The 22,299-nt window shown below is 34.1% G+C and overlaps 1 protein-coding gene across 1 annotated transcript in view; it reads left to right on the top strand.

Moving 5' to 3' along the window:
• LOC6048287 overlaps positions 1 to 22,299 on the top strand; it is a 48,756-nt gene that overhangs the window by 22,815 nt on the left and 3,642 nt on the right. Inside the window, exons 5-7 of the mRNA XM_038255257.1 lie at positions 13,558 to 13,678; positions 14,389 to 14,465; positions 17,586 to 17,967. Coding sequence (XP_038111185.1) covers positions 13,558 to 13,678; positions 14,389 to 14,465; positions 17,586 to 17,967 — 580 coding nt within the window. The remainder of the gene's footprint in view (positions 1 to 13,557; positions 13,679 to 14,388; positions 14,466 to 17,585; positions 17,968 to 22,299) is intronic.

The raw sequence follows: 22,299 nt of genomic DNA, 5'->3' as shown, positions 1-22,299 counted from the left end.
CGAAAACAACGTAATTACACACGGGAAATTATTACAAAATAAAGCGACGAATAGAATTCCACTTTGGAGATGCAGCGACCTCAAATTTAAATCATTAAATTTGTCCATTTTTCGAACCTCACCACAGTTCTGACCATGCGCGCTTACGCAAGCATAAATAATTTTACCCGTCGACTCGCGTTGCGCGACAAATAATTAAGCTTATGTACTGGTGTGGATCATGAGTCATCCTCACTTGAAAAGCCCTTTATTAAATTTCGCCAATTGTTAGGCAATCAATAAAATGGTTAAGCTTTCAATTATGAATGTGCGATGTTATTCCACAGGGGAAATTGAGGGTGTGGCTTAACCAAATTCATTGGCATGTTTGTTCAATGGAGAATTCGACCTTCTCATTATTGACCAACATTTTTGAGAATGTTTTAGGAACATAATTTTGATATTCCAATAACATAATTTAAAGTCTCACGACAATGGTTCGAACCCATGACTTCCGATTTTGAGGTGTACTCACTACACCATAGGGAACGTCATGAAGAATTGCAGAGATCTGCATAATTTAATTCATGAGGTTCATCGATGCTTCTCATCGAAACGGACCACTTTTAGTAGAACAAAATTTAGTAGAGTTTTCGGGGACTGACTATAAAAACCCCAAAATTCTTGAGGAGGGCAGTTAGTTCCAAAATTAGTTCCAGTCAGTTCCAGCCAGCTCCACTCCAGTCCAGTTCCAGTTCCAGAAGAAGCCCCAGACCAGCCGGACCCGCCAGCAGCCACCAGTAGCAGAGGCCCCAGTCCAGCCGGACTTAGCGGTGGAGGCCGCAGTCCGCCGGGACTTAGCCGCCGGGAAGAGTCCGCCGGGACTTAGCCGCTGTGAAGAGTCCGCCGGGACTTAGCTGCCGTGAAGAGTCCACCCGGGACTTAGGAGTTCGGGGTCTGGCATGGCTCGGCGCAGAGGTCTGGAGGACAAGTCTGGCTTCGACGTAGAGAATTGGCTCTACGAAAGTCTTAATGAAATTAGCAACAAAAAGTTGAGTGATGTGATCGTGCGCGTAGAAGTTGAAAGTGTTACCGCAAAAATGTAATCTTCAAAAAGTGTAATATACAGATAAGTGATGTTTACGGATCTGTTTTGACTCTACAAGTAAATATCACAAAAATCCTGAAAGCCTAAACCGCTCGGGCCGTTCAGGTGGTGACTAGCGGAAAGCAACGCTGTGTGTGTTTGGACACGCCATTATGATTGGACAAAACCGAGAGTTGAAAATGTGACTATGTGTGCAGTTAATGAACAAAATGATGTCGCGAAGTAACAAACAGTTAAAATAGTGAAAAAAAAACGTTAAATTGAAGAAAATGTTATGTGAGGAGTTCTAAGATGGAAGCAAATGTGCAGCAATACGAGATGGAACCAAAACGGGCTCGACCAATGGCAGAAGCATCGAAAATTTCAAAACCGGCCAACGATGGACAACACTAGGGATTCAACAATGACGAGATCATCTGGATCAACTGGAGACGAAATTCAGCCGCATCGAACACCCAAGAAGACGACCATGGAAATCTGGCAGTTTAGGGTGAGTAAACAAAAGTTATACCGAAATTTGATGTAAATAGTTAAAAACACGCTTAAAAGGGTGCACAGCAACCAAGGAAGTTGTTGTCTTCTTATGCCAAAATTGACAAACTTACGGACCCAATCCTGCACAAATCTGATTGTAAAAACAGGCAAATTTTGTTGTAAATCACTTAGTAGACAGTACTTTAGGGGATAAATAAAACATTATATTGATAGTTCCCGTTGTTTCGAAAATACTAAAATATCTGTAACAAAAATCTTGGTGCAAAAGCTCTTGTTGATGTGCACCGTTAAAGATGGCGAATTTGGAGATGACGGATTTAATCGAGCTTATTCCAGAATTTGATGGGTCATTAGACTCACTGGAGCAATTTTTAATATTAATAGATTATTATGCTGATCAAATTCCTGAAGGCGAAGATCAGAGTAAATTTTTAAATATTGTTTTTATGAAACTAAAATTTAAAGCAGCAGCACGTATTAACCGAATTTATGCAAGCACTTGGGAAGAAACCAAGACAAATTTAATTAGAGAGTTTGGTATCAAAACTACTTTTGGTAGTATAATTGAACAAATTGAAACTCTGAAACAAGGACGGGATGAATCATTTAAATCATATGCAGGAAGAATTCTTGACATAAAATACGAAATCATAAAAATTGATCAAAGTTACAACGAAAATTCATTTACAGCTTATTGCTTAAAAAGCCACTTTATAGTTGGAATCATAAATAATGAAATCAAAGCAATTGCCACTAATAACCGTCATATGAAGTTGGAAAATTTGCTAGAATTTTTAGAAAATGAACGAATGGACAGAGAGTCTTTAAGAACTCTCGAACAAAGGTTACTTGCTAGTACTGAAAATTCAAACCTTAATTTTGACAGAAAATTCAGAAATTTCTGGAACAATAAAAATAAAAATTTTTATCAAAGAAATAATTATCAAGCTAACAAATTTTATGAATGTTATAAAACGAATACTGCAAAGAGCACTTTTAAACGAACTTATACAAATAGTCGGCGCAATAAAAATCAAATTCCAAATAATTTTAAAATGCAATTTAACGAATACATTCCACCACATGAAACATTAAAAATCAATTTCAATAATGATTCAATATTTTATGCAAATATTGCTACCTTGGCAAAGCCAACAAAATTTCACAAATTTATAATTGACTCCGCATCATGTAACAATTTTGTAAGATGGGATGTGGTTAGTAATATGCGTTTAACTAACATTGATTTCAACGATAGAATTTCCATTAGAGGGGTTCATGGAATAGCAGAAGATACAGTAGGATCTGTAAATATGATTTTATTAATAGGAAATTCAAAATACGAGGAAAAGTTCTACATTTTGAAGCATTTCGCTGATGATGCAATTCTTGGAGCACATTTTCTAAAGAAATACACTTTATATATTAGTCAAAGTTTCGACAACATAGTTTTACGAACGCCTGACACAAATAATATGCAATATACTAATCATGAAATGACCAATTTATTTAGAATCAATGACATTGAAAATATAAACAAAGTAAATATGACAGGTATTGGAGCAAATAGCTATGACAATTTTAATACAAATTATAATGAAAATAATGAAAATAATTATGATTATGACAATGGCTGCAATGGCAGAATCCAACCGTACATTGAAGAGTATTATGACGATCAAATTGAAATTGATGATGATAACCAAGATTACCCAAAAGAGATGAATTTAGAAAACGATCGGGATTATGATGTGATTGAAAACATGAAGCATGAGAAACTTACAGGCAACGAAAGAATGAGAAAAATTTATGAATTGGTTAAAACAGACCACTTGAAAGGTGATATCAATCAAGAAATTAATAATATTTTGAATGATTTTAATGAAATATTTTATTTAGAGGGTGACGAGTTGACTTATACCAATTTAACCATGCACGATATAGAGACAACAACTGAAATTCCAATTAATAAAAGACAATATAGATTTCCTGAAGCTACCAAGAAACACGTAGAAGAACAAGTGGAAGAAATGCTAAAATTAGGGATAATACGCTCAAGTAAAGTCCGTGGAATGCACCAGTATTATGCATCCCAAAGAAAGACTTAGACGCCGAAGGCAACAAGCGCTACAGAATTGTAGTGGATTTTCGAGACCTAAATACAATTACTAAACCATTTGTGTATCCTATACCGCTTATTAGCGAAATTTTGGACAGTATTGGAGAAGCTCGATATTTCTCAACCATTGACTTGAAATCAGGATTTTATCAAATCCCAATTAACCCAAAGGATGCTGCGAAAACCGCATTTTCAACATTTTTAGGACATTATGAATTTTTAAGAATGCCAATGGGACTGAAAAATAGTCCATCAACATTTCAAAAATTTACGTTCACACTTATTTATGAAATACAACCAGTTAATGCGTTTGTATACTTGGATGATATTATTATATTCGGTAGAACTATCGAAGAACACAATGAAAATTTATATAAAGTTTTGAATGCATTACATGAACATAATTTAAAAGTTGAACCATCAAAATGTAAAATTTTACACAAAGAAGTCAGATATTTAGGTCATATTATTAGTGAAGAAGGGATTCGACCAACTAGTGAAAATATTGATACAATCAAAAACATGAAAAGGCCGCAGACGATTAAAAATGTGAGATCATTTTTGGGAACTGTTAATTTCTATGGAAAATTTATTCCAAACATTGCAGATAAACGTAAGCCACTTAATGCATTATTAAAGAAAAATGTGAAATTTATTTGGACAGAAGAATGCGAAAATGCGTTTGAAGAATTAAAAACCATTTAATTTCAGAACCAGTTTTAGTTAGACCAAACTACAATGACAAATTTGTTTTGACAACTGATGCTAGTGATTATGCTATCGGAGCAGTTCTTACTAATGAGAAGTCAAATGATCACCCCATCGCTTACGCAAGTCGTGCGCTTATCGGGGCTGAAAGAAATTATTTCACCATTGAGAAGGAACTACTAGCTATTGTTTGGGCAGTAGACCACTTCAAACATTTTATTTATAACCAAGATTTTATCGTTTACACAGATCATAGACCATTGGTAGCTCTATGGCATTTGAAGGAAACTTCACCAACGTTGACAAAGCTTCGTTTAAAAATCCAAGGCATTGGATGTGAAATTCGTTACAAGCAAGGAAAGGAAAATGTGGTTGCAGATTTTCTCTCACGTTTAAATAATGATGAAGATCATGCAGATGATAAACAAGCATCAAAATTAGTAGCAATTACAACTCGTCAACAAGCAAAACAAAATAGACAAAATATTTCAGATAATCAAAACTCAACAAATACTCCAAACAGACAGAATTCATCTAGAAACAATAATAATTGGAATAATAATATGAATGGACTTCAACAAATTGACATAAATTTAGATAATGACGATGATAGCAACGACAAAACATTTACCTACAAGGATTTCCAAGATACAGATATCGATTTTAACGTTTTAAAATTTTCTAAAAATATTATACCATTTGAACAAGCCGAAGCTACATTTATGATATTAAACAGTGTTACGGTACACAAAGAATTGAGTAAATACATTGACCTTCCACATGGTATTAAGGATTACACCAATGAAAATATATTTGTATTCCCGCAAAAGAAAATTTGGGGTTTAATTTTGAATGGAACATTTCGTTCAGCAGTTAAGAATGAAGAATTTTTCGATGGTTTATTAAAATGCTTTGATGATTACCCTGATTTTGCTAAACATGCATCAGTGATACAAATTATTTCTCATAGAATATTTAAAACAGAGTTGGAACTAAACTTATTACGATTTTTTGCAATGAAACTTTCAAAGTCATTTATACTATTTGCAACAGAAAGTGAACGAATTTATGTAAAACCAGAAGATAGAGATCAAGTGCTTAAAGATTTTCACGACGCACCGTTGGGTGGTCATGTCGGGGTAAACGAATGATTAAAAGAATGAGTCCTTTATTTACATGGGAAAATATGCGAAGAGATGTTTTGAATTATGTAAAGCAATGTGATTCTTGTCAAAAGAATAAAATATGGCCAGCAAATAAAATGCCAATGAAAATTACGACAACATCGTATGAACCCTTTGATAAAATTTATATGGATGTGGTTATGTTACCAATTTCTAATAATGGAAACAATTGTGGACTTGTGATACAAGATGATTTAACAAGATTTTTGATTGTAGCTCCCATGGAAAACCAAGAAAGTACTACTGTTGCTAGAACTTTTGTTGAAAACTTTGTTTGTAAATTTGGTGCTCCTAAAGAAGTTGTAACCGATCGAGGTACAAACTTTGTAAGCAAATTATTGCAACATACATGCAAAATATTACACATTAAAAAGATCGTTACAAGTGCATATCATCCTCAAGCTAATTTAGTAGAGATCAAATAGAGAGTTGAAAGTTTATTTACGAAATTTTATTGGCAAAGATCCACAATGTTGGGATGAATTAATACCATATTTTATGTTTGAATACAACACTACAGAAAATTCATCAACTGGATATTCTCCTATGAACTTTTGTATGGAAGAAAAGCTACTATACCAAGCACAATTTATAAAATCAATGATTCAGATTTAAATTATGACGACTATATTTGTTCAATGAAAGATATATTCAAGGATGCTCATGAAACTGCTAGAAACAACTTAATATTGTCAAAAGAAAAAGAAAGGAAATTTATGACAAAAAGACAAATGATTGGGTACCAATGTGGGGAGATAGAGTTTTGGTACAAATGGTACAGACAGGAATTGGTCAAAAGTTACAAAATAAGTGGCGAGGCCCTTATGATATCGTTAAATTTAACAGCGATCAAACGACCACTATTAAAAATGGAAACAAATTTGAAGATGTACATAATAATAGACTAAGAAAATATAATGATTAACAAAACACTAAATGATAGTTCACAATGTACCCGTATTAACATACATTTAACATAATTTAAAATCAAATGCTCTAATACAAGAAAAATATTTTGAAATGACTATTACAGTACAATTAAAAAAAAAAAAATAAATAAGCGATTTATGCAATGAATGACATAGTATCATAAACGATTAATATCAAAAGACTACAATGAAGGAAAATATTTATTTTTAACACACGGGATTATTTATGTATATTGAACAAAAAAATAATAATAATATAAAACTTATTGAATTGATATGATTGATGAATTAGAAAAAAACGATTGTTATCAAGAGAACTAAATGAATCAAAACAAATGTGTTACAAATACCGATTTTTTTTATATAGAAAAATAAACATGAAAAAAAAGAATATATGATTGATTTGATATGATAAATGAATTAATGTTGAGTTAAACAAAATATGAATGATTATTATCAGAAAAATGCGCAAACAAGAATGTTATGAATTGGGGATGAAAGATAATTTTTATAAATGATTGAATTGATGGGGTTTAAACAAGAAACAGATTAAAGAAAATACCAGTACTGAGTTTATACATTTTTTTTTTTTTGAAAAACACGTGAAGCGATAATGATCAAATATAAACATAATAATGAAGCAGTGATGAAACACGTTAAAACAATTATGAATCAAAGTGCAAAATCGTGCCAACCTTGGCGAGTTTCGCCGACTCGTAAAATAAACAGACGTGTTTGGGGACGACACCACTTTCTTCAGGTTGGTCAGCGGTTCGTCAAACTTTGTGAATGACCGTGCGTTTCCAACGGGAAAAGAAATTCCAAGCGCAGTGAAAAATGATGTTTACACTCTGAATTTGTGTTAATATTGGACATTTGGATGATTTATGCTGGTGTTGTTCGTGGAAAACATGGTGAAAACGAAATGTTTATGAATTCCGCCGAAAAATATATACACCGCGATCAAAGTTGAGTGACTTTCATTCAGCTTTCTTCGCGAGCGCGAATGAATAGAGCAACGTCTTTAAGTTTATGATATTTTTGGAGAGGTGAAATGTTACTCTGTTATTCTATTATAATCGAACTGTCAAATCAGGGTTCCCATCGAGCAACAAGGTTAAAGTAACCATACAATATTTTGAATAAAAAACTAGATTTTGTGCATCAAAAATTTGGAGAAACCTTTGTTTCTAAAATTTGTGTTGTTAGAAATATCGTTTTTTGTTCGAAATTATTTTAACGTAATTTCAACCTAATTCTGGCAAGGTCTTGGTTTTCGATTCCACTTTTTTTGAATTTTATATCAAAAAAAGAGGTTAGATCGAATTCAAAATAGTAGTTTATGCAACAAGTTGCAAAAAGAAAAATTTTTCAGCACGTGTCATACATTTATCCAACGAGGTTCACGAGTTGGATAAATATGACAAGTGCTGAAAAAATCAAGGTTTGCAACGAGTTCCTTACAACATTTTTTGCATTTCTGAAAAACACCCATTGAGTGAAATTATAAGTCGAATGTTCAAAATACAATAAATCGTTTAAATCAAAAAATATTGAAACTTTTCTTGTCATTCTTGAACGACGAAATAGCCTTCTTTTCTGTACCAAAAATAACAGAATCGAATAGCAACACAAAATAAATGCTGAAAAGTTCTACTTTTAAGCACTCAAATGGGTACTGAAAAGTTGAACTTTTTAGCACTTGTTTTGAAAAGTAACTCTTTACAACATTTTTTTGATTTAAACGATTTATTGACAAAATAATGAAAAATTGACTTAAAATTTCACTCAGTGTGTGTTTTTTGGAATTGCAAAAAATGTTGTAAGGAACTCGTTGCAAACCTTGATTTTTATTTATCCAACTCGGTGAACCTCGTTGGATAGATGTACGACTCGTGCTGAAAAAATCCTCTTTTTGCAACTTGTTGCATAAACTACTATTTTGATTCACTTCATCCGAGATAAAATCGCACTCCATTCATCGATTTGTTTAGAGAAAAAAAAAACAAAATTTCCCTCGTGCAGCAATCTTGATCGATGATTTCGACGAATGCAATTTCCGGTTAACAATGTTGCTGCTGAGAAAATCAGACCGATCTTTGCAAAAAAGGTCTAACGGCTCAACCTCTCAAATTAGCAGCAGCAGCAACGTATAGAACAAGCGCGTGGATCTCATTTGTAGGGCACGTGTTCGGATCGTTAGCTACCACCAGAAATAAGTCTAATTAAACAAGTCATCACAACAATTCGGTCTTGTTGGTTAGTTTCAAACAGAAAACCGGTTAATAGCGCTTGAAGAAAGTGATTTATCATCCCGCCCTCACTTTGTTGTCATCAACTGTTTTTGTATCTGTGGGGTGACATCCGAGGGAACGGAATGTGACACATTAGTCGAAGCAAATTGAAGAGAGGGCATGTTTTCTTGATCTTGATCCTCCGGTTTTTTTTTCTCAGCGAGCAACGATTCTAGATCATCTGTTACACAAATTTGCAGCAGCTTTTTAAGATGTTTTAGTTTCATGACTTCATGACTTGCAGATTTGTTTTTTTTTTTTTTTGCTGAAAAAAATAACTTCATAGCCGGCCTACCCCGCTATTGAATTTATAATTTGCTAGAAAATTAAGTTTTTCTTCGCGTCATTTGTGACAATTTTGCAAACAAAATGTTAGACGCCAGCCATTTGTTTTCGTAGCACAATGCGGTGCACTGTTTTTATTTTTACTTTTTTTATTTGCAACTTATGGTTAACCCAGTCTGTGTGATTTCAGCTGGCTAATGTTTGCAGCACATGTCGGTTATTTAACTACGTACAGTATGTACACAGAAAAAAATATGTGAATTTACTCGACCCGGAAAAAATGAATCACATGTAAACTCAGTTGATGTAAACTTGAGATTCGACGTAAACGGTTGAATCACACGTAAAATCATGTTTTTACGTATAATTTGTTGCAAATTTACATCAAATTACATTTAAATTTAAATGTTTAATGACGTGCAAAAGTGTTACATCATAAATGGGTCATTCCATCTCAACTGTGCACGAAAAAGTGCAAATTTGAAAATTACCCTCTCCGATCCTGCTCAAATTTGGCAGAGCTGTTAATACTATCAAAACATGCAAGAATCCAGAATTTCATCAAAATCGGACCACCCCCTCAATTTTTGTACCTCCCCAAAAAATCGACTTTTTGGCGATTTTTGACCAAACCTTCAAGTTTCAAACGTCGATAACTCAGGAACCACAAATCTTAGAGGGTCGGTCTTGGACTCAATTTTGAAGGAAATTGGACGTAGAATCCATTTCTGTGGTCAAATTTTTGATTAATTTATTTTTTCTACCTGTATTGCGCAATTGAAAACTTTAAACGGCCGTATCTCAAAACACCCCAACTTATATTTTTAATTTGACCTCACCATCGTGTTCCCCGGCCAATTTTACATAAGAATCACTTATCGACAAAAAGGAATATGTTTCGTTCCAGAGATATCGAATTTTAAAGTTTTGTGTTTTCGAGATTACCTACATCAGCTTCATTCGCCGCATCTGCTAGAAGCACACAGGCGGGCTGATCAATAACTGCTACCTGGTGTTCTAGGAGATGATTAATTTAATTTATATTTTCATAATTTTACGCAAATATTTATTCAAATGGCTAATAGGGAAATTCTGGTATGTTTGGCAGGTTAAGTCCTCGCTCCTAGTTTCGTCCAATTTGCTCATTTTCACTATTTAAACAACAAATTTTGCAAAACTTTTGATAGAAACTTGCTTGTTCACTTCTTATTGAGCTATTTATCACTCGATTTCAGTTGAAAACGCTTTTAATCAGCTGTAATTGAATGCCAAAGCGCTGATATGGCAACATAAGAGGAACGCTGGAATTAGATGCTGTTCCCTACCTTGATCAATCTATTTTTGTGAAAGGAATATTTATTGGGTTATTTTACGTGTTGCTAACCGTTTTAGAGTACCTCCGAGGCCATGACTAGGGCCTTCATCATGAGCGGTAGCAAAATAGTGCCATTCAGCAAAAACCCCAAAACCTGCTTTATTATTATTGTTATTATAGTTCATTATTGACACTTTACCATAATTTGGCAAATCCTATTTATGGTTTAAAAGATTGATCATATTAAATCAATTTTAATATTGTGAGCCAGCTCCATTTGATTAAAAGAATCCAAGAATGATGTAAGGAAAAAAATACTGTTGTCCGGACGGTGTCGAAATCATCGCAACTAAATTTGGGGAATTAGCCGCTTTGCAGCAGATCAAACTTTGTGATTTTCTTACATTTTTCAGTTTTATACTTTCCAGAAATCCTTTTCCTACTCCTTGTGATCGTCCTTCACTAGAGTACAACGTATCAACAAATTTTATTAATTTTTGTTCATATTTTTACTCAGTAATGTATCGTGTACTTATTGTTCAGTGTTACTAACAAGATTAATTGCATTTTCCTGCTCGCTCCGTCGGAATCCAATTCTGCCCTTTACTGTGTGTCGTTATTACTCTGTCCTGTGGGTTAGCACAGAAATTCACTTCATTCATTTTTTTGAGCAGATAAACATTCGTGACTCAACTCCAGTTTCCTACAGTGTTATACAGTAAATTTTTGCCCAATTTGATAAAGATTATTTATGATGAAAATTATTTCAATAAATGACCAGGTAGCAGTTATTGATCAGCCCGCCTGTGTGCTTCTAGCAGATGCGGCGAATGAAGCTGATGTAGGTAATCTCGAAAACACAAAACTTTAAAATTCGATATCTCTGGAACGAAACATATTCCTTTTTGTCGATAAGTGATTCTTATGTAAAATTGGCCGGGAAACACGATGGTGAGGTCAAATAAAAAAAATAAGTTGGGGTGTTTTGAGATACGGCCGTTTAAAGTTTTCAATTGCGCAATACAGGTAGACAAAATATATTAATCAACATTTTGATCACGGAAATGGATTCTACGTCCAATTTCCTTCAAAATTGAGTCTAAGACCGACCCTCTAAGATTTGTGGTTCCTGAGTTATCGTCGTTTGGAACTTGAAGGTTTGGTCAAAAATCGCCAAAAGTCGATTTTTGAGGAGGTACAAAAATGGAGGGGGTGGTCCGATTTGGATGAAATTCGGGATTCTTGCATGTTTTGATAGTATCAACAGCTCTGCCAAATTTGAGCTGGATCGGAGAGGGTAATTTTCAAATGCTGTTCCGCTTCAGATGGAATGACCCAAATGATGTAACATTCAGAAATATTTTTTTGTGTGTACGCCTGAATATGTTGACATTTGTGATTCACTTAAACTCTCTGGAGACGTGCGATTGACATTTCTTCTGAGGAGAACATTTAACGATGGAAATATCTTAGATTCAATTCGCTCGAAAAACGTTACTCAACTTTGATCGCTGACCCAACAAGATGTTTGCATCAGGCTTTCCGCAAACAACACCAGCGTAAATCATCCAACCGTCCAATGTTAACACAAATTCCGAGTGTAAATATCATTTCTCACTCCTTGGAATATTTATGCATTTTTTTTATTCTTGGATGGAAACGCATGGTCATTCACAAGTTTGACGACCTGCTGACCAATCAAGAGAAAGTGCCGCCCCAAACAAGTCTGTTTATTTTACGAGTCGACGAAACTCGCCAAGGTTGGCACGATTTTGCCTTTTGATTCATTGGTGACCAACCGGCTACTCAACAACAACGAGACATTCTCCATCTGGTGGCGCCGGCTGGGACTAGTGAACCAAAACAAAACGACAACAGTCATTAATTCGGCGAAACGTTTTTTTAAAGGCTCGCATTTGAAACGAAATTATTTGGCAATTCTCACTCCTACACAATGTAAACTTTTATTTAAAAGTAGGCGTCAAAGTTACGCCCTTTTGAAACATGACTGTTTGGCTGAGTTTGGTCCAAACCTGTTCGGACACTCAAGAATTGGACACGTTCCCCTTTTGACCTCCATTCGGGAGGGTTGCTGACAGCTGACTGATCGTCCATCCCTCTGGAATGTGAGAGAGATTGTTTTCAAAATTTCTAAAATTTATAAAATTTCTTAAATTTTTTAAATTTCTTATTTTTTTAAATTTTTAAATTTTTTTAAATTTCTAAAATTTCTAAAATTTCTAAAATTTCTAAAATTTCTAAAATTTCTAAAATTTCTAAAATTTCTAAAATTTCTAAAATTTCTAAAATTTCTAAAATTTCTAAAATTTCTAAAATTTCTAAAATTTCTAAAATTTCTAAAATTTCTAAAATTTCTAAAATTTCTAAAATTTCTAAAATTTCTAAAATTTCTAAAATTTCTAAAATTTCTAAAATTTCTAAAATTTCTAAAATTTCTAAAATTTCTAAAATTTCTAAAATTTCTAAAATTTCGAAAATTACTAAAATTTCTAAAATTTCTAAAATTTCTAAAATTTCTTAAATTTTTTAAATTTCAAAAATTTCTAAAATTTCAAAAATTTCAAAAATTTCAAAAATTTCAAAAATTTCTAAAATTTTTAAAATTTTTAAAATTTTTAAAATTTTTAAAATTTTTAAAATTTTTAAAATTTTTAAAATCTTTAAAATTTTAAAAATTTTAAAATTTTTCAAATTTTAAAATTTTAAAAATTTTTAAAATTTCTATTTTTTTAAATTTTTCAAATTTTTAACATTTTTAAATTTTTAAAATTTCTAAAAAAAATTTAAGTTCCAAAATTTCTAAAAAAATTAAAAATTTTAAAATTTCTTTAAAAACTAAAATATCTATTTTTTTAAATTTCTAAAATTATTAAAATTTATATTTTTTTAAATTTCTAAAATTTTTAAAATTTTCTATATTTTCTTAAGTTTCTGATTTTTTTTTAATTTCTTTTATTTATAAAATTTCTTAAATCCACAAATTCAATAATTTAAACAATTGACATTTAAAAAATATTCCAAAATTTAAAAAAAAATTAAAAATATTTAATTATTATCTTTTTGTACCAATGCAATCTCTGCAATTTACTAACCAATCCGATCTTCTTGTTGTCTTTCCAGGTGTTATGCAGGCCACAACGATGGGTGGAACCAAGCTGGAAAAACGCTACTCGCCCAGCTTCCGTGACGATCCGGGCCGGAAGACGGCCGCCTCCAAGCGCAAACGGGAAGAAGTGCTACGGTAAGCGTCCCTTTTACCCACCTTTCATATGTAGAAATAACATCAAAAAATCAACATATTTAAATTCCCAAATAGATTTACCCTTACGATCCTCCTTGATTTTTTTTTTATGTTTTCTTCCTCTTTTTTGCGACCCATTACCATACCATATTGTGTTTTTGTGTGTTTTTTTGTAATCCAAATTGCAGCTCTCTCTGTCGCTCTCGAACTCTTGCTGCGCCGCCACATTGTGTGTGTGCGCGACATGGCCCTAAAAAATGCAAAAGGGCAAATGCACACACGTGGCGCGCTCCTCTCACGTGGGCTGTCTCGCACGCAACTGAACTGACGACGGCGCGCGCCCTCCCCCCCAGAGTCAGAGAGTGGTGTGTGTGGTGAAGACGATATGGTAATTGACTACACTTACCTACCACAAAATATCAAAACCCGAAACCTTAAGAAGTTCTGTTCCTCTTTTTGCATATATTAGATTGAACAGCGAGTGAAATTTCCTTTTATTGAAAATAAAATATAAAAACTTCATATTTGCTTAAATTGATCATTGTGATTGTCCACATCGAATCCTAATAAAAAAAATCGACATTGATTTTCCGTCTTATATCTCAAAGTCTTGAGTACAACAATCACCCTCACTACCCTTCTTTTGTACCAGATCGAATACTAATCGTTTACTTTCCCCCCTTTATCTTCTCTTCTCTCTTTACTTGCAGGATGAAAATACATAAGAACGGCATACCGTCAGAAGTGTTAAAAAGTATTTCACAGATTGACAACTCCAACAAACAATGTTAGTATCTGCTGTCACCCGTGTCTGTCACACGCCAACAACAACAACATGCATCAACCGCAAATGCTCTCACCTACACCTACATGATGCTACGCCGCGCCTCCAATTTCGTCGCCATTTCCGTCAAATCATTTGCTTCCCTTGTTCCCTTTCCCCTTCCTCGAATTAGAACTCGAAACATCACTAGTTTCTACATCACAGGGTGGCAACTCAATTACTCCGTAATCTTTAATAAATGTATTGGTATTCTTTACTGAAAAATGGCTTAAAATGTTCCTAAAAAAATATTTTTTTAAAAAAAGTACTAAAACGCTAAGCAATTCGATATTCTGGCAACTCAGTTATGAAATATCGTCACTTTAGAGGAATTTATCGTACTTTTAGAATGTATTTTTTACAGTGATAAAAATGATAATTCGATTTTGCTGTAACTTCGTTAAATTATCTAGATTTCCTTTGGAGTACCATCCGTTTCACTCTTTTTGAAATATAGGGTAAAGTACCCAGACTCGTCAAGAAATATAAGGCAAAAAGTCTTTTTCAAATCAAATTTACAGCCAAAAAGGCGAACTTTTTCAACTCTGAATAAAAAAAAATTGTTTCATTGAATTATATCATTTTTTTAACTCTTTTATGGTGATATTGAACCCATTAAAAATTGGTAATATTAAACTCAAAAATCCAAATGATGTTTTAAAAATTGTAACAGCTTATTGACACTCAACAATCCCCTGTTTTCACTTTTTGTTCGTGTATTTTGGCACAATACTTTTTTCCGCGTAACCCAGCAACAACTTGATCATTCATCTAACTATGTATACAAATTTAAAAAAACAGTTAATCATGACTTCTACAGAAGTAATTCTATACAATTTCGCAATATTTTTCATCATTTTTAATGTTGTATCTCTTGATTGGGATGAAACTTTGTCCACGCATTTCTTATGTCAAAGATGCCATTTTGCATCATCAGTTTTCGAGGCTTCCAACAAAGGCTGATCATACAAACTGGGCATGGGAATTTTCGAAAATATGTGTTTTCGCAAAATACGTGTTTTTTAAAAACATTTTCGAGATTTTGGATATTGCATCTTTTGCGCTAGATTTTAAGGCGGTGAAAAAAATACATTTTCAGACACAAAATCAAATTTGCGCCATTTTCTAATCATAAGCATTTTAAAGTTAATTTTTTTGCAAAATTCTCAATTTTTGTAAATTTCAAATACTTCATAACGCAAAAGCACCCATGCATAAAAATCGTAAACCTACTCGTAAGTAATGTGTAAATATTGTGAAAAGAAGAAGCTTGGAATTTTCAATGTAAAAAAATAAACTGTTGTGAAGTTTTCTGCTGCTTTCTACAGAAATAATGGCGATTTTTTGAATCAAGCTCAATGTTGAAATTTCCAAAATAAGTGTTCAAACGTTACGTTTAAGTAAGCTAAATGTATCCAGCTTCAATTGATGATATCTCCAAAACATTTTTTAAATAATGTTGAAATCAACGGGTCAAATTTGTACGGACGTTTTTTAAATGTCTGTCTATTTTGCAAATTTCAGGCAACGGGGGACTTATTCACAAAACTCGAAGTTAAAAACAATAACTGGTTTATGCTAGGGACCTACATAGGGAAATGAAATGTTCCGAGAGAAATTTTGACAGTTCTATTGGAACCCTGAGAGTGACATTTCGCCTCTCCATATAGACTCTCTAGTTTATGCAGCTACCTTCACACAAAAGCACAAAATCAACACTGTGGATTTTTTAAAGTAGTTGCCTGTTGTCTCGGCATTTGCAGAAAAGTTTCAGCTGCCAACATACCTATGCGCCCTATTCAAATATTGTTCCAGATGTGTAAAATTATGTTTTTAAAGTAACGCATAATTCGACAATTTTATTTTTTGAAGGAATAAAAATCCCATATCCATTAAAAAATCAGCACTTTGACGTTTAATGAAGCCTTCTAAAAGGCCTTTTCTACAAAAATCTAGTAATAGGCAGCTCAAGTTTCCATCAAATGCTTTGCAAAATTATTTGTTCCAATAGTTAGAAAACAGCAAATTTGATGGTAATAAAGGAGAAAAGCTCGGTACTTAACCTCAAAGGTAAATAACCAAATGAACTTTTTTGACAGGTGTCAGTGCCGGGACTTTGCATTAAAAATTAAGATTGTGTTCCGGCTGTTCCGTTTTGTATGGACACTAACACGGTTAGGAGCACGACAAGGACATGGCCACGGGAATGTCCAGAAACAGGCACCTACACAGCAAGGGACACGAAAACTGTCAGAAACACGGGCACGAACACGGTCAGGAGTCCGGACAAGGAAACAGCCTAGAGCACGGTCACGGGAACGACCAGGAACACCTACGTGGTCAGGTGCACGTACACGAACTCGGCCAGAAGCATGGACAAGCACACGGGCACTAATACTGAAAAAAACTCGGGTTATGACGTTTCGCGCAATCAGAAGAAAATTTAAATTCAAAAAACTGCTAAGTCCCGATTTGACACCTGTCAAACCACTCAAATGGCACTCACAAAATGAATACTGAGTTCTTTGAGTTCATTTGCTACGTCACAGTTTTCTTGTCTATAGGCAATCGAATCCTTAACCAGTCAAACATGCAAGAATCAGGATTGAGTTTCCACCATGTTCCTCCTCAAAAGCTAAACACTAGCTTCCCATGTGCGTTTAAATCGCTTGCATTCGCGCTGTTATATTAGCTTTAATTCATTTTTTTTATTCCGACCTCCCTCTTATCAGTGTTGAATTTGTTTTCTAAATTAAACCCACACCCCCCTGCGCTGCTTTTCCCAAGGCCGTCTTTGTTTATGTTTTGTGCGCGACGATCATCATCCATCACATCTCCGCATCACGTCGCATCCCACGTGGCCTGCAGCAGCCTACTAGATCATACACGGCATCCAGACCAGAAGCGATACCGGAGAACCCCGTGAACTCGCGTCTTCTGTGTCAAGATTTGTGTGGTCACCTCCATCTCTCTCTCTCTCTTCCTCATTGCTCTATCAAGCGTGCGCGCGCGCCATGTTGGAACTTTGCTCGTGCAAGAATTTCCGGATAAATGTTGGTCTCTTTTTTTTGTCTCCCTTTGCAGACTTCCTGATGCTGGAGAACATTACGTCCGCGTACCGGCAGCCCTGCATCCTGGACCTGAAGATGGGCACCCGGCAGCACGGGGACGACGCGTCGGCGGAGAAGCGCTCCAAGCAGATGGCCAAGTGCGCGGCCAGTACTTCGGCCTCGTTGGGCGTTCGCCTGTGCGGCATGCAGGTCTACCAGGCGGACATTGACCATTACATGAAGAAGGACAAGTACTGGGGCCGCGAGCTCAACGAGGACGGGTTTAAGGGCGCGCTGCACAACTTCTTCCACAACGGGTTCCAGCTGCGGGTGAAGGTGATCGCGCGGGTGCTCGAGAAGCTGGAGCAGCTGCGGCGGGTGATCGAGAAGCAGTCCAGCTATCGGTTCTACTCGTGGTGAGTGGCTTCGGGGTGCTTTATAGTTGTTATCAATCTTGATATTTTGGGATAAACAAATGATCTTTTTGAGGAAGGAAGGGGTCATTTTTATACAAAATAAGCTGAGCTTTCCAAAAAAAAACTGTCAAAAGCACACGATTGAGTTTTAGGGGTTAAAAATTCGAAAAACTGGTCAAAAATGGTCAAAATCATAACTTTTTCCAAAAACTTTTTTTGTAAAATTCCGATAACTCGTGAAGAATACTTGCAAACCCCTTATGTCTGTGTATCAAAATTATTGTTTTTGTCTGCTCTACTACTTTGTAGAACATTGTTACACTCTAAAACGTAACCCTGCAAAGTTAGAAAAAACACGTAATTTTAAAATGAAAATTTTTGTTCTAAATGTAAAAAAAACCCTTCTGGGTTATTTCAGATTCGAAAAGTACATTAAATTTCCCATAAAATTACATGTCTCACGATTTTTGACAGTTGAGTAACGGGAAATGGCAGCGATTTTAAAACTATTTTTTAACTTTTTTTGAAAAAAATACGTTTTTTCTGAATTTTGAGTACGCCATCATATCGGGCGTCTAATTTTAAACAAAAGTCCCTTTGACACCAAATTTCTATCTCTTCACGGTTGCGAGCTACAAATCACTAAAAAACGTGTCTTAGTAAAAAACCAGAAAATTAAAGGGGTCGTACCGCCCCTCCGTCACGAAATATCAAAAAATGGACCTTGGATTCGTGATCAGGGACCAAAATTACCCAGAGCAAAGAGAAAAGTTTTACGCAAATCGAAGAGGGGTCGGGACAACTGCTGTGTGAGTTGGCGGAGAATGACCCATTTCTGTTACAATTGAGTTTTTCAGAAAAAAAATTATTTTTTCATACTAATGGAGACGCCTGCTACTAAATAAAAATATAAAAAATTATTACAAAATACTTTTTTGAAAGCTTACACTAATCAAAAGTAAAAGAAATGCAAAAATATTTAAATACAACCTAAATAAGACTTATTTAGAAAATATTAAAAATCTACTTGAGCGACCATGCACCTCCTCCGATGCTACCTTACATGGGAAAAAAGTTTTTCCCGTAAAGCACAATTTTCTCCAGCGGATTTTTTTAAATCGAGCATATTCTTAATAAGGAAGGTGAAACACAACTTTCTACGTGTAAATCTTTTACGGATCATCTCGATTTATAATATTTTGCATCCGCCATACCGTGTGGCCTCTAGTTACTGAAATACAGCGGATAAAATAAAGTCTTAAGTCTTTCCTGAAAATATCCCCTCGTCTGTTTTTAGATATCTCAAATTGAAATTGTCAGTTTTTCATCAATTTATTTATAAATTTTATACGGGATCATATTGATAACGAGGTGATGATTGGTAAATTGATGGGTAAATTGATTGATAATTATGGTGAATTCATTTCTTTTTGTAGAAAATTACTACAAGCGATTAAAAATCAACAATAAATGAGAACATCTTTAGCCCAAACATGTTATGGGTTAACATTTAAATGAGCAATTCTCTACTAAAACCGGAAATGGATTTTATTTGTATTTTTTTGATTTGGCTGAAACTTTGTGGGGACCTTCTCTATGACCAAAGAAGCTATTTTGTGTCATTGGTTCACCCATACAAGCCTCCATACAATTTTGGCAGCTGTCCATACAAAAATGGTACGTTAATTTTCAAACAGCTGTAACTTTTGAGTGAATTTTCTGATCAATTTGGTTTCTTCGGCAAAGTTGTAGGTATTGTGGAGGACTATTCAGAAAAATAGGTACAGGAAAAAAAATGCCGATTTTTTTATAAACTTTTTTTCCACAAAAACTCATTTTCCCAAAATACGTATTTTTTCGATTTTCGAGATTTTTGATATGTTTTAAGGGACAAAAACCCGCAACTTTTGAGACATAGAGACGTATGGTCATAAAATCTACCGCCAAGCTATAATTTTTTGAAAAAATAGCGATTTTTGGAAAAAAATCATAATTTCATGCAAAAACAAATTAGAATTAATTTTTAAATGTAAAATTGAATTTCCAATCGAAAAGCACTTTACAGATTTTTTGATAAAGTGCTTTCGTCGCCATCGTGCTAACTTGTCGTACGTGCATTTTGGGCCAAATTGAGTTAAGAACGCCATTTTGTGCAGCTCACAATGCCTCATCTTTTGACCTTCACAGATCCCCGAAATTCGATTTCAATCCTGAGATATTCAATGAAAACCAAAAAAGCTCCGAAAATTTTTGTCACTCTACATATAAAAGAAGTTTCAATCCTGTCGTGCTATCTTGTCACTCTCTGAAAATTGATGTAAGTGCGACAAAGGGCAAAGGGATTTCAGGTCAGGATGCGTTTGACGCACGTACAAGTTAGACTACCGTAAACATTTTTAATTATAACTCGGGACTCCAGCAACCAACTTCAACCAAACTTCGGGACAATGCACAGAATAGTCAGCCAAACAAAACGTGTTTGTTATTGTTTACATTGCGTGCTTTCGTTTTTGTTTATTCAAGGTCAAACATTAAAACGCGTTTTTCTCGGAACGTCAAAATGGCGGGTGCGACATGATAGCACGACGACGTCGCTTTGTTTTCAAGATATAGCCACTGAAAGTTTGATTTCAGCGAAATATTTGCAGTTTTTTGATTTTAAAAAATAGTGTTCATGACTGACCATTTCTATATTATTTTTTCCAAATGTTCAGAAAATTTGCTATAAAACTGTCCAAAAGACATTGAAGATAAAGAAAAAGATTCAGGAAAATTTATGTTTTCTAAGTCTGGTAATATTGAATGTTTGGTCCTTTTAAAATGTTAGTCTTGATTCAAAATATTTAAAAATATTGTTTTCGCAAAGATCGGAAAATTTCACTAATGATTCATTATTTTAACATTGAAAATCGGACAATTGGTTGCTGATAGAGGTGCTCTTTTTAGGAGCCGCTCATTTTCGTTCGCTCATTAAAAAGAGCCGCTCTTTTGAACGGCTCTTTCGCTCTTTTTCAAAATTTGTATGAAAATGTTTTTTAAAGAATCGTGTGATTTTATAAGTTATTTTACATTGGACTTTCATGAATATTTCTAAAGTTTTTTTATAGGTCCTATAAACATATGAAAGACAACAGTTTATTGGAACTTTTCAAAAAAAAAACTCTAGATTTGATTAAAAAAAACTGAAAACGAGAACATGCAATTTGAAATGCTCAAATTTATATTCCGGTAATACTTAGTTTCCAGGAACAAATAAAAAGTACAATCAATTGTACAATGAAAAGTTTATTTCATGGGAATAAGTTTTATAAGCATTAAAGTTTTTGAAATGATATTTTCAGTTCTCAAAAACAAATTTAAAACTACTTTTTTTTTTGGAAATTCAATAAATTATATTTGAAACACAAATCATGCCATAATGAAAGGTTCTTTCAAAAGACCGGAGTTTAAAAAAGAACCGCGGTTCTTTTTTTGTGATCCACGGTGTTTGTTCGCTCTTTCCAGTGAACCGGCTCTTCGAGCGGCTCGCTCTTTTTTTGCCCACCTCTAGTTGCTGAGATATCGACATTATAAAATGGTGGGTTGTTTGGATGAGACCTAGAAAACTTCAATGTTCGTGTTTCTTTTTCTTTAAGCCGCTGTATCTTCTTCCAATCTTCAATGTCTCTTAGACAATTTTATAGCAAATTTTCTGAACTTTTGAAAAAAACATATTTTTAGAAATGGTCACTCATGGTCACTTTTTTTTAAATCGAAAAACTGCAAATTTTTCGCTAAAATCCCTAAAATCAAACTTTTGGTGGCTATATCTTGAAAACGGAGCCTTTTACCAAAAAATGTGTAAAGTAGTTTGCGATTGCAAATTCAATTTTACATCTAAAAATAAGGTCATTTTTTTGCATGGAATTTTGATTTTTTCCAAAAATTCTTTTCAAAAAATCATTACTCGGCGGCAGATTTTTTGATCATGCTTCTCTATGGCTTAAAAGTTGCGGGTTTTTGTCCCTTAAAACATATCAAAAAATCTCAAAAATAAAAAAAAAATACGTATTTCGGGAAGTTGGGTTTTGTATGGTGTTTTCGGAAAAGTTGTTTTAAATTTAATGAAGGTCCTGCATCTGAGAATTAGGAAGATTGGACGACTATTGCGCCCTTCACAGGTAAAAAACTGAAACAGTAGCTTTTCTCCATACATTCTGACAATTTTCACATACAAACTTCAAGCGGTCAATCTTTGATTTCAGGAGGTTGCCCCGAGAAAGCTTGAATTTGGACCACCCTACTGTTGATATACAAATTAAACTAAGTAAAATGTTTAAAGAATAAGCTTAG

Source organism: Culex quinquefasciatus, chromosome 2, assembly GCF_015732765.1.
Source record: "Culex quinquefasciatus strain JHB chromosome 2, VPISU_Cqui_1.0_pri_paternal, whole genome shotgun sequence".
In the NCBI taxonomy this organism is placed as follows: Eukaryota; Metazoa; Arthropoda; class Insecta; order Diptera; family Culicidae; genus Culex; species Culex quinquefasciatus.
This window is presented reverse-complemented; position numbering and strand designations above follow the sequence as displayed.